Source organism: Pelophylax lessonae (assembly GCF_965119305.1).
Source record: "Pelophylax lessonae genome assembly, chromosome: 5".
NCBI classification, from domain to species: Eukaryota; Metazoa; Chordata; class Amphibia; order Anura; family Ranidae; genus Pelophylax; species Pelophylax lessonae.
In genome coordinates, this window is record NC_138772.1 from 379,238,133 (window position 1) to 379,251,575 (window position 13,443).

The window sequence follows — 13,443 nt, forward strand, 5'->3', positions numbered from 1 at the left end:
CATGCGTGTGTGTGGCATGGACAGCTTACACATCTGGAAAGGCACCATCAATGCTGAAGGGTATATCCAAGTTCTAGAACAACATATGCTCCCATCCAGACATCGTCTCTTTCAGGGAAGACCTTGCATTTTCCAACATGACAATGCCAGACCACTTACTGCATCAATTACAACATCATGGCTGCGTAGAAGAAGGATCCAACTAGAAGCCTGTATTAGACAAGAATGGGACAACATTCCTATTCCTAAACTTCAGCAACTTGTCTCCTCAGTCCCCAGACATTTGCAGACTGTTAAAAAAAGAAGAGGGGATGCCACACAGTGGTAAACATGGCCTTGTCCCAACTTTTTTGAGATGTGTTGATGCCATGAAATTTAAAATCAACATATTTTTCCCTTTTTAAAATTATACATTTTCTCAGTTTCAACATTTGATATGTCATCTATGTTGTATTCTAAATAAAATATTGAAATTTGATACTTCCACATCATTGCATTCTGTTTATTCACAATTTGTACAGTGTCCCAACTTTTTTGGAATCGGGTTTGTAAACCATGGTCTTTTTATTGTTTGTTTTTGTAACTGGAATATGGCATTGCGATACTTCATTAAAAGTGGAACTTTAGTCATAAAACAAAGTCCTGCTAGATCACTTCAGGCTTGCCCATTTTGCATGTATAGCTACATAAAAATTTAAAATGAAGTGTCTATACTGTGTGCACATCTCTCACCCTGCTCTGCACATGCTCAGTGGATCTCTATTTTTAGGCAATGCCAAATTTGTAGAGGCTGATCTGCTGACAGCCTTAAAGCAGAATTAAACCCTCCTATTCTTTACAGCCAAGGAATCTGCTTTTGTTTGATATGTTATGACATGATAGTTTGACAGTTTGGTTGCATAAATTAGCAATTGCGGCATTCCAGGAATGTACCTGTTGTTTTTTAAACTGTTAAATGATGGGTTTAGTTCTTTGATTTACTGCTGTTCAGGGGCTCTGGGCTTCAGCAAAATGGCTGCGTCCAGCAAGAAGAAACAGAAGCGATGCTGGAGGCAATCTACGGCGCACACTAATTTTTAGTAGAATTATTACTAATGCGGAATGTGTGTTCCTTGCTAAAGACATATATTTTTTTTTTTTTTTTTATTAAGTTGTTATGGGTAAAGGTCCACCTTAAATTACAGATATTATTGTTTAGATCATGTGTCTGGGTACCCAGATAAGAAGCATAACATTGGTTATGTGTTTTGTTACACATACCAAATTTCTATAAGCCCCATTCACAGTGGCTCAATTTGACAGGTCAAATCGCATGTTGAATAGTAGCCTATTGCCGGCAATGGGAGCAGCCCAATCGGTACGACAACTCGGCGCTGCACAGATTTCCAAAAGTAGTTCCTGCACTACTTTTGGCAACTCTTGGGGTCAATAGACATCGTTGCATGAACCCGCACAGATGTCTTTTCAAGTCGCCCCCGAAGTAGGACTGAAATGCGGCTTTGAAATCATGCGAGTTCAGATGAAGTGTGAACGAGGGCTAAATCGTCCTCTGAATTTCTGATAGAATGACTACAATGAACAATATTTTGCTCTCACTTGCATTGCAAAGCTAGTTAGAGTGACAGGCATGGATGCCAGGCTCTGTTGACATAGGGCACAATTCACATTTTGTTATAGTATCTTTTTGGTTGTAGACCAACTTCCAGTTTTGTTCAGAATAAAAACTAGTCCATTTTAGTAATTTTGCAGAAATTTGCAAATGGATGCTCAGCTGCAGATTTATGTCCTTTAGGCCTCTTTCACACGGGCATTCCATCTTCCTGTTTTTTTTTCTTCCATCCATGAAAAATGGACAGCAATTAATTTTTATGGGCAAACAAATGTAAGCAGGTGATCGTCCATTTACATCTGTGACTGTTTGTTTTTTTTTTTTTTTTTAAACAGGCTAAGTCTTCATCCTGTTATATTTACATGGACCTGCTTGAATATAAACAGATGTCTGTTTTTGCATCAATTGTTAAGGGCTGGCAACCGCTAGCATCCTAGCAACCAATGACTTATTCCTGCTGTCAGTAGGGATTCCCCGCTGACAGCAGACTGTAAACAAAAGAGCCGACATTAAACAGTTTTTTTAATGGGTGGGTTATCTCCCCTATTCCTAATCCCCCCTCTCCCAATCCATACCAGGCCCTTATACAAGCTTGCAGCCTGGCAGGCCAGCAATGGGAGGGCCAAGTGTTGCCAGATGGGGTACATGTCTATATATGGTCAATAACGTCAGCGGGTGACCCTGTCAGCTTATGACGTTATTGACCAAATATGGACATGTCCATGCATGGTCAGTGGCGTCACTGGGTGAACTCAACCCTTAAGCTGGATACACACTATACAACGTTTGTTGTTCAATTTCCTTTAAATTTACCTTCAAATATTTAGTGCAAGGATATGTCTGATTGCATACCAATTGAAAGTGTTTAGGTTTGACCTCATATTATATGGTTTTGTTAAATCTAAAGGAAAAAAATCTAAACAAAATTGTATAGTGTGTATCCAGCTTTAGTGTATTAAAGCAGTGGAGGGAAGCTAAGTTGTTTTTATTTTTTGTGAGTTTTATTGTTCATTGTGATTGACAATGGATGTACGTCGGGTGACTTTTTTTTTTTTTTTTTTTTTTTTAATAAAGGTATTGTCTCTTTGTTTTTATTCATTACGGAAATTTTTTTGGGTGAATGAGCATGCTCCATACTCCTTTTACATAGAGGGGGGCGGTATCTGTGCACTTCCTTGTTGAAAGGGGCTTCCAGATTCTGATAAACCATCTCCCCCTGCATCCCCACAACCACCGGGTCAGGGTTGTGGGGAAGAGTCCATGGTCCTCCTCAACATGGAGACAAGGTGCACCCTCTTTCCTGCCAGGCTGCATTCAGGCAAAAGGGTTTGGCTCATAATATAATATATATATATATATATATATATATATATATATACAGTGCCTTGCAAAAGTATTCAGCCCCCTTGAACAAAAAGATATAAAACTGTAATTTTTTGTGAAGAATCAACAAGTGGGACACAATCGTGCAGTGGAACAAAATTTATTGGATATTTCAAACTTTAACAAATAAAAAACTGAAAAATTGTGCGTGCAAAATTATTCAGCCCCTTTACTTTCAGTGCAGCAAACTCTCTCCAGAAGTTCAGTGAGGATCTCTGAATGATCCAATGTTGACCTAAATGACTAATGATGATAAATAGAATCCACCTGTGTGTAATCAAGTCTCCGTATCCGTCTCAGAGGTCCATTTAAAGCGCAGAGAGCATCATGAAGAACAAGAAACACACCAGGCAGGTCCGAGATACTGTTGTGGAGAAGTTTAAAGCCGGATTTGGATACAAAATGATTTCCCAAGCTTTAAACATCCCAAGGAGCACTGTGCAAGCGATAATATTGAAATGGAAGGAGTATCAGACCACTGCAAATCTACGAAGACCTAGCCGTCCCTGATGGAGTCTGCAAAAGACCTGAGACTGGGACGGAGATTTGTCTTCCAACAAGACAATGATCCAAAACATAAAGCAAAATGGAATGGTTCACAAATAAACATATCCAGGTGTTAGAATGGCCAAGTCAAAGTCCAGACCTTAATCCAATCGAGAATCTGTGCAAAGAACTGAAAACTGCTGTTCATAAACACTCTCCATCCAACCTCACTGAGCTCGAGCTGTTTTGCAAGGAGGAATGGGCAAAAATTTCAGTCTCTCAATGTGCAAAACTGATAGAGACCTATCCCAAGCGACTTACAGCTGTAATCGCAGCAAAAGGTGGCGCTACAAAGTATTAACTTAAGGGGGCTGAATAATATTGCACGCCCAATTTTTTAGTTTTTTATTCTTTAAAAAAGTTTTAAATATCCAATAAATTTCGTTCCACTTCATGATTGTGTCCCACTTGTTGATTCTTCACAAAAAATTAGTTTTATATCTTTAAAGCCTGAAATGTGGCAAAAGGTCGCAGCAAAGTTCAAGGGGGCCGAATAGTTTCGCTAGGCACTGTGTGTGTATGTATATGTGTATGTATGTGTGTGTGTGTGTATATATATATATATATATATATGTGTGTGTGTGTGTGTGTATGTATATATATATATATATTATAATAATTTTTTTTTTTTTTTTAGGGGGGGCCTCAGATCTTTGTTTTTTGGGTGTAAATTCCTCCCAAAAATCCATACCAGACCGGTGGGGTGGGGACCTCACCCTGTTTTTTTTTTTTTTTTTATGTTTTTTTTCCCTCTAATTTTTTATTGTGGCCTCTTTTTTTTTTTTTTTCTTTAACATTATGCAGCAAGGAAGAGTCTTGGTTGTTAAGGTAAAAAAGGATGTGAACTAAACTGAAAACGGATGTAGAAACTAATGTAAATGCAATGTTTTTTCTGTGCATTAACATGACTCAACGGTTAACACACGTGTAAAGGGGCTTTGCATAAATCATTGTCAGTCTCGGTGTTGTAATAAGAAACACTGCACATCTGGATTCCATTACATTATGCAGTGCTGTGTACAGTTATATCCCCAAGGGAGCAGCTAGCAGTGTGATGCAGTACAAATTCTTGTTTTATTATGGCAGGTTTTTCTTGTTCAGCCACATATACTAGTTGTGACCTAAAAGAACCAGCAGAGGGCGCACCATGACTACAAATACTTAAGACATTTCTCAGTTCTGAGTGCTGTTGAAATCTATGTTGTTGATATTCTAATGTTGAGAGTATGTTGTGTTTTACTTAAGTAGTGGAGAGAAGTCAAGCATAAGACCATTTATTTTTAACAAAGTTACAAAGAACCTAATCACTATAAAATAATATTGTATAACCCTGATGTGTAGTTTATTTGTTTAGTATGACTTAAAATGTAGTTTCCTGTGATAATATACCTTATATGTGACTATAGATTCTAGCAAGCCTAGACCTTTGAGTGTTCATTGTGACAACAGATAACGTGTCATTGAAATGATTATTTTGACTATTTAACTTTTATACAGTATACATCTTTAAAAAAAAAAACATAATGTTTGTAACTTGAAAAATGTACATTGTATATGTGTTTGATGTGTATATTTATTCTTCACCCCACAGAGGTATTAACGTGGTTCCATTCTTGGAGTTTGTTGGCTTGCCTGAAAGCATAGTTGGCATTCTTAAGAACTCAGAAAGTGGTAATGTGCTCACAGCCTATGCCTTGTACAAGGTAAATATTTAAACTAGAATGTTCTATCTATAGATTCAAAGAAATGTATTTTCCTGTTTTATACCCAAATATTCTATTCATGGGATTTTTAGGTTTTAAAAAAACAAGTACAGTATTGTATGTTCGATCAAATAAGTTCTGCGAACGTGCATTCCGTTGATTAGAAAAGTTAATAAGAGGGACAAGAAGTAGCATTCAAAATACTTCGTAGAGTGCAGACCACCTCCAATCACTGCATGGCTTGTTTATGTGACCTGTATTCATTGCCCTGCACAATCAAAGTCTGGATTAATGATAACTAGCAATCAATTATCTCAGTATGCCCTTCAGTCATTCTGTGCTGTGGCCAGTACATACTAAATCCCCCTTTTGTACTGATATATTTCGATAACAAAGCCACATTATTGCCTGCTCATTACAGCACTGGCAAGTTTGACAGCCCTGTGCTAGAGGAGTCATGGTGATGAGAGCTGGGGCTAGCGGGGGAGTAGTAAGTGATCTCTCTTCATTGTCTTTTTAGCTTGCAAATATTTGGCAGTGACACATGCCACATTTAGTGAAAGTTCCTTCTTATTGCATCATCTTCTATTAGACGTTCTCCAGCAGGAAAAGCCATTACGTTAATACAGTAGCTGCTTTATCATCTGATAATAGCTACTGTCTTGATTCATATGCTGTTGGGGTTATTCAGTAAGGGAAAGAGCAAAGTGCATTAACCCATCGTATCCAATCAAAATATGCCTTTCACTGATCAAACCACAAGAAGCTGAAATCAGGGTGCAACATATTGCACCCAATGCTGCTGAAGTTGACTGAGTCACACTGAGAATGCTGAACGGCGTCAGGAGAGGGAAAAAAAAGGAAAGTCTGAGTTAGATTTTCCCAGCAGAGGCTCTTTACTAAAATAAGGCCTACACAAGGATCGTCTGCTAATAGCATTATTGCACCCATTTGGCAAAAATCATCGTGCTCGCTTATGGACAGAACAGCCAAATCTTCTGACTTCCATCTTGCCTAAACATTAATTGCCTAAACATTAATAGTTTAACTCTTGCATAGGCAGCTTCAATGTGGTATAGCATTAACATGCTTTACACAGCTACCTAAATGGTTAAAAGAAACTGTAAGGGTCTGTTCACACTGCTCCACGTTAAATGCTCTGTCTTAGCGTGCGGTCAGCTGTCAGTTTTTAGCTGTTCTGTGGGGGCTGCGTGATGCACGTTTCAGCTAATCAAGTTTCTGTTTTTACATTTTTTGGAGTGCACAAAGTTACACTTAATTCATGTGACATGCCGTGCCTACCTGTTTGTTGCAGTAGACTGCAAGAGGGCTGCATTGCAGTGCAAACTGGACACACAGAAAACAATTGTTTTCTATATGCCCTAGCTGTGACTGGCATCTATCCAGTGCCTAAAATGCTAGTTACGGTACCATGTGTGAACAAGCCCGAAGTCCATTATGGCATACAACTAAAAGGTTACAAAACATCACTTAATTTGGGGTGGGCAGTATATGTAGTTTCCTTGTACTGGCGTGGGCAGTATATGTAGATTCCTTGTACTGGCATGTTGGCTTTTCTTTGTTGGCACAAGTTTTCTTGAAGCAGAGCTGCACCCAAAAGCACCCCGCTTGTTTCTCCCCCCCCCCCCCCCTCCACTGCCACATTTTGCACCTTTAAGAGGGGGTACCAGTTTTTGACAGGGAGGTCCCCCTGAAGTTCAGCACCCTCCGCTGCCGGGCCGTTCACAAAGCATAGCACGTTTTGCGCACGCGGAGTATGGAACTGGGTGTGAAGACGCAAGGCTTCTCTGCCGGTTTCCCTTTCAAGGAATGGTGGCGGCAGCACGCGAGAGCCAATTGAAAAATCGGCTGGAGTGCCAACATTGCGGGATCCCTGGACAGGGAAGTGTCCTAATATTAAAAGTCAAAACTACTTGAAAATGTTTCCCCAGAGGCTTAAGTAGCTCATAGATGACTTGATTTTCTTTCGTTCATCTACAGGTGGAAGGAAAGAAAATCATTTGATTCCCCCATCAACACTGTGCCTCTTGCAGCGTTATTGTGTTCTGCCAGCAGGGAGTGGCTAGCGGTTAGAGCTGCCAGCAGTACACAAATGTAAAAAAAGACAGGCTGGTAGTACCTGACTTGGGTACAACCAGCCTGCTTTGTCATGGATCAAATCTAGGCTGGTCCTTGCTGAATTGACTGTATTTCAAACTATGTATGGCCGGCATTAGTGGTTAGCACCTCTGCTTTGCAGCACTGGAGTGCTCACTTCAGATTCCTACCAGGACATTTGTTTTTCCCATGTTACCTCCAGGTACTCTGGTTTTCTCCCACACTTAAAAGACCTGCCAGTAGGTTGATTGGTTCCTGTCTGCTGTGTATTGATCCTTGTATATGGGCATGTGAGATCGAGACCTTAGTTTGCAAACTCTTTGAGGAAAGGACTGATTTAAATGAGTATTATATAAAGCTCTGCATAAATTTAAGGTGCTAAATAAATGCTTGTAGTAATGTTTCCAAACCTACTCGATGGTTGTCCTGACCTTAAAGCCAGAGTTTTTACACTTTAACAAATTTGGAAAAACAAAAGTTTTCTTTTGAGTGGTGAAATAATAGAACTTTGATCTGTTTCCCTATAGAGGAGATTTTCTTTTGTTCTGATACCTGTTACCTAGTCAGGAAGTAAGGGTAATCTCTCAAATAAATAAATTCTGACAGTGAATATTAAATGTCCTCCTAGTAAATTTGATTTTATTGCTGCTGTTTTCACGCTGGGGGATTTACTCTCTGTTCTCTGTGACACCTTCACATGGGAAGTAGAGATATGTTCTATCCCGGTCTGTTTTGTCAAGTAGACAGAAAAGTTCTCCAAATGGAAACTTGCACAGTGGTAAAAATTTGAGACTGAAATTTTAAACCTTCTAGGACCTTTTCACCTTTCTTTGCTCTATCCAAAACTAAAACAAACAAAAAATTGTTTTTTGCTGTCTTTGTGCTTCAATTGATTGCTTAAAGTGTATCTAAATCTAAGAACAATATTGTTTGTTTTATTTTGCAGCTTGCCTGTGGCTGCATTCCTTTTCTTTTTTTTCCCTTTATTTGCCCCAGTAACATAGTGGTGTTGTACATTGACATCACTGTAATGTATCTGTAGAGGAGTAGTATGTCATCCAAGAGAAGGACTACAGAACACCTCCCCTTCATGTACATCACCTGAAGAAAGTGTTCTGTAGCCCTAACACTTGATTCTTTGAAATAACCACAGAGAATATAGTACATCACTGAATATCTGACAAGATCAATGGGTATAAGATCATAAAGTACAGGACACATGCAGAGTATTCCTACACCATGGATTTTAGGCGTGTACCTTCAGGTTATTGGACACTGGCAAAGCTTATGCAGACACACCCCCTGGGATCTCCCTTAAATCCCTACCCCATTACGTGAGTCTTTAGTTTTGTACTATAGTCTTAAGTTGATGGACCTTTTTCACAGAGAAAATCACCCTTGGCTTAATTATTTTTCTTTATAATTTTATCTTCCATTTCTTCAATCAAGACCTCACTGTCTTCTAATGCCAACATAAAAGCAGTGTATCTGGATCAGGGTAATGTTGGTAAAACCTTGAAGCCTTTCCCGGACCCCATACTGTGGAGATAACCTGTAATGTTGCTTCGGGCACTGGATCCTCCATAGGTGCTAACCTTATGTCCGTCCTAGAGGACGAAGACCGCGAAGGGAATGAACAGGATATTAAGACAGTATTGAAGGAAGCTGCGGAAGATGTTTCTTCACCAGATTTTCACTATGTTGAGGAGGAAGCTGCGCGCACTATGCTTGCTAACATTAAAAAGCTCATTGTCTCTATCCGCTAAAGCCTTGAAATGGTAAAACCTGACTTTTCTTCATCTCTGTATTTCCCTTTGGGTACAAAGAGACTAGCAAAGTCCTGCAAAACATTATCTGGTCATGAATAGATAGAATATGCAGTCTGGCGATTTGGGTCACTCCAATTTTTTGCTGACCTAGATCGAGTGGAAAAAGTTTGCAAAGAATGCTATTCCTGTGGTTGATCCTGCTGTCTCGGTTCTAAACAAACATCTCCCTGTTCCTATTGAAGATTTTTCTTATTTCAAAGATTCTGCAAGTAGAAATTTTGAGACGCAGGCTCAGCCCTGCAACCAGCTTTCACTGCAATTTAATATGTCAAACTGCAACTAACTGGACTAGTGTAATAAACATCCAAAATTAGCCTTCGAATTGTACTATCACAGTAATTGTCTTATGCTCTTCTTCTCTGTGTGGATGCCCTAGAACATACTGTATGTCATGGGACAAATTTCCAGAATGGCTCTAATTTCCACTCACGTTTGCAGAATCTTATGGCTAAAAGCTTGGACAGCTGGAGCTGCCTGCAAAAGGCGCCTCACACGTATTGCTTTCCGAGAAAGATGTCTGTTTAGTGAGGCCCTTGACCAATTGATAAAGGAGGTCTCAAATAGGAATGTTTTAGTTCCACAGCAGAACATCCCAAAAAAGCCTCCTCAGGAGCCCCTAGCTCCTATAAATTCATAGCACCGGTCTGCTCTAACCAGGCCTGATCTTCAAAACCTAAGTACAGCCCTTCCTTTTGGCACAAGGTATGGCACAGCGCACAAAGGCCATCATGCTTTCCCTATAGCCCACTTCACAATCAAATCACCCCTAAGAATGAGGGAATGTCTGTTGCAGTTTGCCTCTTACTGGGTCACAGACTACCTAGACATGCAGGTTCCATTGGTAGTTTCAAAGGGGTACAAAATAGTTCAAAAGAGAGTTCAACACTAATTAATCACTTTCTTCTCTCAGATCAACCAAATACTGACTCAAAACAGATTGCAGAATGCCCTGATCCACCTCTTATCCCTGGAAGTTATAGTGCCAGTACCACTGCAAGACCGACTCAATGGATTCTACTCGGACGTTTTCACAGTACCAAAGCCCAGTAGGGGTATTCATTCTATTGTGGACTGAAAATTTCTCAACAAATTCCTTCGAATTCCAAAATGTGATGTGGAAAGCGTAAAGTCAGTAATTGCCTTTGAGACCATGTCAATACATGGCATCTGCACATCTAAGATCTCTATCTGCATGTTCCAATCTGTCAACATTATTAACGCTCTCTGCACTTCACAGTGACAGACAGCCTCTTCCAGTTGTCACTGTCCTTTGGTCTAATCTGTACTCCCAGAGTTTTTACAAAGGTCTTGGTACCTCCACTAGCCCTTCTCAGATCCCAAGGCATCCAAGTCACAGATTATCTTGACACTTTACAACATTCTTCTTGCCAGAGGACTGCTCTCTCACTCTTCCAACTGTGAGAAAATGTCTACAAGATGGTTCAGATGCTCCAGGCCTTTGGGCTGAGTAATCAATTTCAACAAATCTACTCTCCAGCCTTACTTTTTGAATAGGATTTTTGTGTCTAGTACTGGATATATCCCAAGTAAAAGTCTGTCTTCCAGAAAAGAAAGTTCTTTCTCTAAGGACAAATGCTCGAAAATTAAGATCCAAGAGACTTCATACATTGAGATTCTCCACGAGAGTTCTAGGCCCTAATGGTAGCCTCCGAGGCAGTACCATTTTCCAAATTCCATTCAAGAACTCTCAAAGTAAACATCTGGTTGATCTGGAAAAAATAGGTTGCTTCTCTGTTTACTTTTTGCTCTTGTCAAGCCAGGCAAGGATTTCCCTATTTTGGTGGATCACCACCCCAACCCTAACAGTGTGGAAGTTCCACCTTCCCTATCACTGGAAAGTTATGGCAACAATTAAGTCTCTCGGGCTGGGGAGGAGTGTTCCAGTCCCTAACAATCCAAGAAATGGTCACTGAGAGAAGCCAAGATCCCCATCAGCAATTTGAAGATGAGGAGACCTATTGACTGCAACACTGGAGACCCCTCTTTTAAAGGGACATCCAATTGGTGCACCCTCAGACAATGCCAATGTGGTGGCATACATCAACCATTAAGGGCCACCAAGAGTCTTACTGCCTCGAAGGAAGCGAACCAGACCATCTCCTGGACAAAAACCGACTAGCCACCGATCTGTGGTTCACATCCCAGGAGTGGGCAACTGGAACGTGGATTATCTCAGCTGCCATAGCCTGGTTCAGGGGGACCGTGCCCTTTCTCCAGATGTCTTCAATATGATCTGCGAAACATGGGGAATTCTGGATGTTGACTTCCTAGCCTACAGATTCAACTACAAACAACCTCTGTTGCCAGAACAAGAGATCCTCTAGGTCTAGCCTTAGATGCCGTTATTATGCCCTGGCCATTTCATGCTAATTTACGCATTCCCTCAATTACGAATCCTACCTCATCTTCTCAATAAAATAGAGCAAGAGGGAAAAACAGTGATTCTGATTGCACCAAATGGAAGGTTTTTTGTTTATAATTTTTAAAAGGGTTGACTCAAACTGGTACCACATTCATTATATAGGTTATTATGTTAGAGGTTTGAGAGAGGGAAAAATTGTGGACTTTTGAGGCACGGACTTGACTCTAATTATTAGTTGCAAAAAATCATCAATTTTATTAAATACATAATTTAGTAAAATAACATCTTGATAAAATATGATGCCTGCCTTTTGATAACCCAAATAAACAAATCGCCTAATTCATGCAACATAGCTATTGAACGTTCATGTTTACAACTCCCAATAGTTTTAAGTTGTACAACCTAGGCTGTGCAGGATAGATTTTTTTCTCTGTATGTGCCAGAAAAAAAGAATAACGTGTAACCTGTACTATATCACAGAAAAATACTTTTTTTTTTTTCTAATACGTATTTCAGAATTATTGCATAGCATTGACCGGGGAGACTGAAGAGAGTAGCCCCCAAGGAAGAGATTGCAGGAGAGCATGTAATGAGTGCTTTAATAGTATTGCTGTCTTAATGTATCTATAATGCAAAGAAGGGAGAATTTGTGTAGTATTGGGCAACCGGCGTTGTCATATTTATATAGGTAGGGATCCAGAATCAATTATCTAGCATATAGGAAAAAAAACCCTAAATTGTTATGACCAGTTCTCTTTTCTACAGGAAAAAAACAATGTCCTATGAAAAGTCTTTTATTAGCAGTCTATTAATGGTTTTACCTTTTTAGGTCTATAATACTCCTGCTGGATACATACTTTCTAGGGAGGTAGAACCCCAGTGTTACCAGGAATACAGTATCTCACAAAAGTGAGTACACCCCTCGCATTTTTGTAAATATTTTATTATCTTTTTATGTAACAGCACTGAAGAAATTACACTTTGCTAAATGTAAAGTAGTGAGTGTACAGCCTGCGTAACCATGTAAATTTGCTGTCCTCTCCTATTAAACTCAACACACAGCCATTAATGTCTAAACCAATGGCAACAAAAGTGAGTACACCCCTAAGTGATAATGTCCAAATTGGGCCCAAAGTGGCAATATTTTGTGTGGCCACCGTTATTTTCCAGCACTGCCTTAACCCTCTTGGGCATGGAGTTCACCAGAGCTTCACAGGTTGCCACTGGAGTCCTCTTCCACTCCTCCATGAGGACATCATGGAGCATGTGGATGTTAGAGACCTTGCGCTCCTTCACCTTCCTTTTTGAGGATGTCCCACAGATGCTCAATAGGGTTTAGGTCTGGAGACATGCTTGGCCAGTCCATCACCTTTACCCTCAGCTTCTTTAGGAAGGCAGTGGTCATCTTGGAGGTGTGTTTGGGGTCGTTATGTTGGAATACTGCCCTGCGGCTCTGGGAGGGGCTCATGCGCTGCTTCAGTATGTGTCTCCGTACACGTTGGCATTCATGGTTCCCTCAATGAACTGTAGCTCCCGAGTGTTGACAGCACTTATGCGGCCTCAGACCATGACACTCTAACCACCATGCTTGACTGTAGGCAAGACACACTTGTCCTTGTACTCCTCACCTGGTTGCCGCCACACACGCTTGACACCATCTGAACCAAATAAGTTTATCTTGGTCTCATCAGACCACATGACATGGTTCCAGTAGTCCATGTCCTTAGTCTGCTTGTCTTCAGCAAACTGTTTGCAGGCTTTCTTGAGCATGTGCACTCAACTTCTTTGGTTGACCATGGCGAGACCTGTTTTGAGTGGAACCTGTCCTGTTAAACAGCTGTATGGTCTTGGCCACTGCGCTGCAGCTCAGTT

General features: G+C 40.3%; 1 protein-coding gene across 2 annotated transcripts in view; it reads left to right on the forward strand.

Moving 5' to 3' along the window:
* Positions 1 to 13,443, forward strand: part of FAM210A (family with sequence similarity 210 member A) — a 102,852-nt gene that overhangs the window by 50,947 nt on the left and 38,462 nt on the right. For both annotated transcript variants that reach the window (XM_082258490.1, XM_082258489.1), the window contains exon 4: positions 5,130 to 5,241. In XM_082258490.1, coding sequence (XP_082114616.1) covers positions 5,130 to 5,241 — 112 coding nt within the window. The remainder of the gene's footprint in view (positions 1 to 5,129; positions 5,242 to 13,443) is intronic.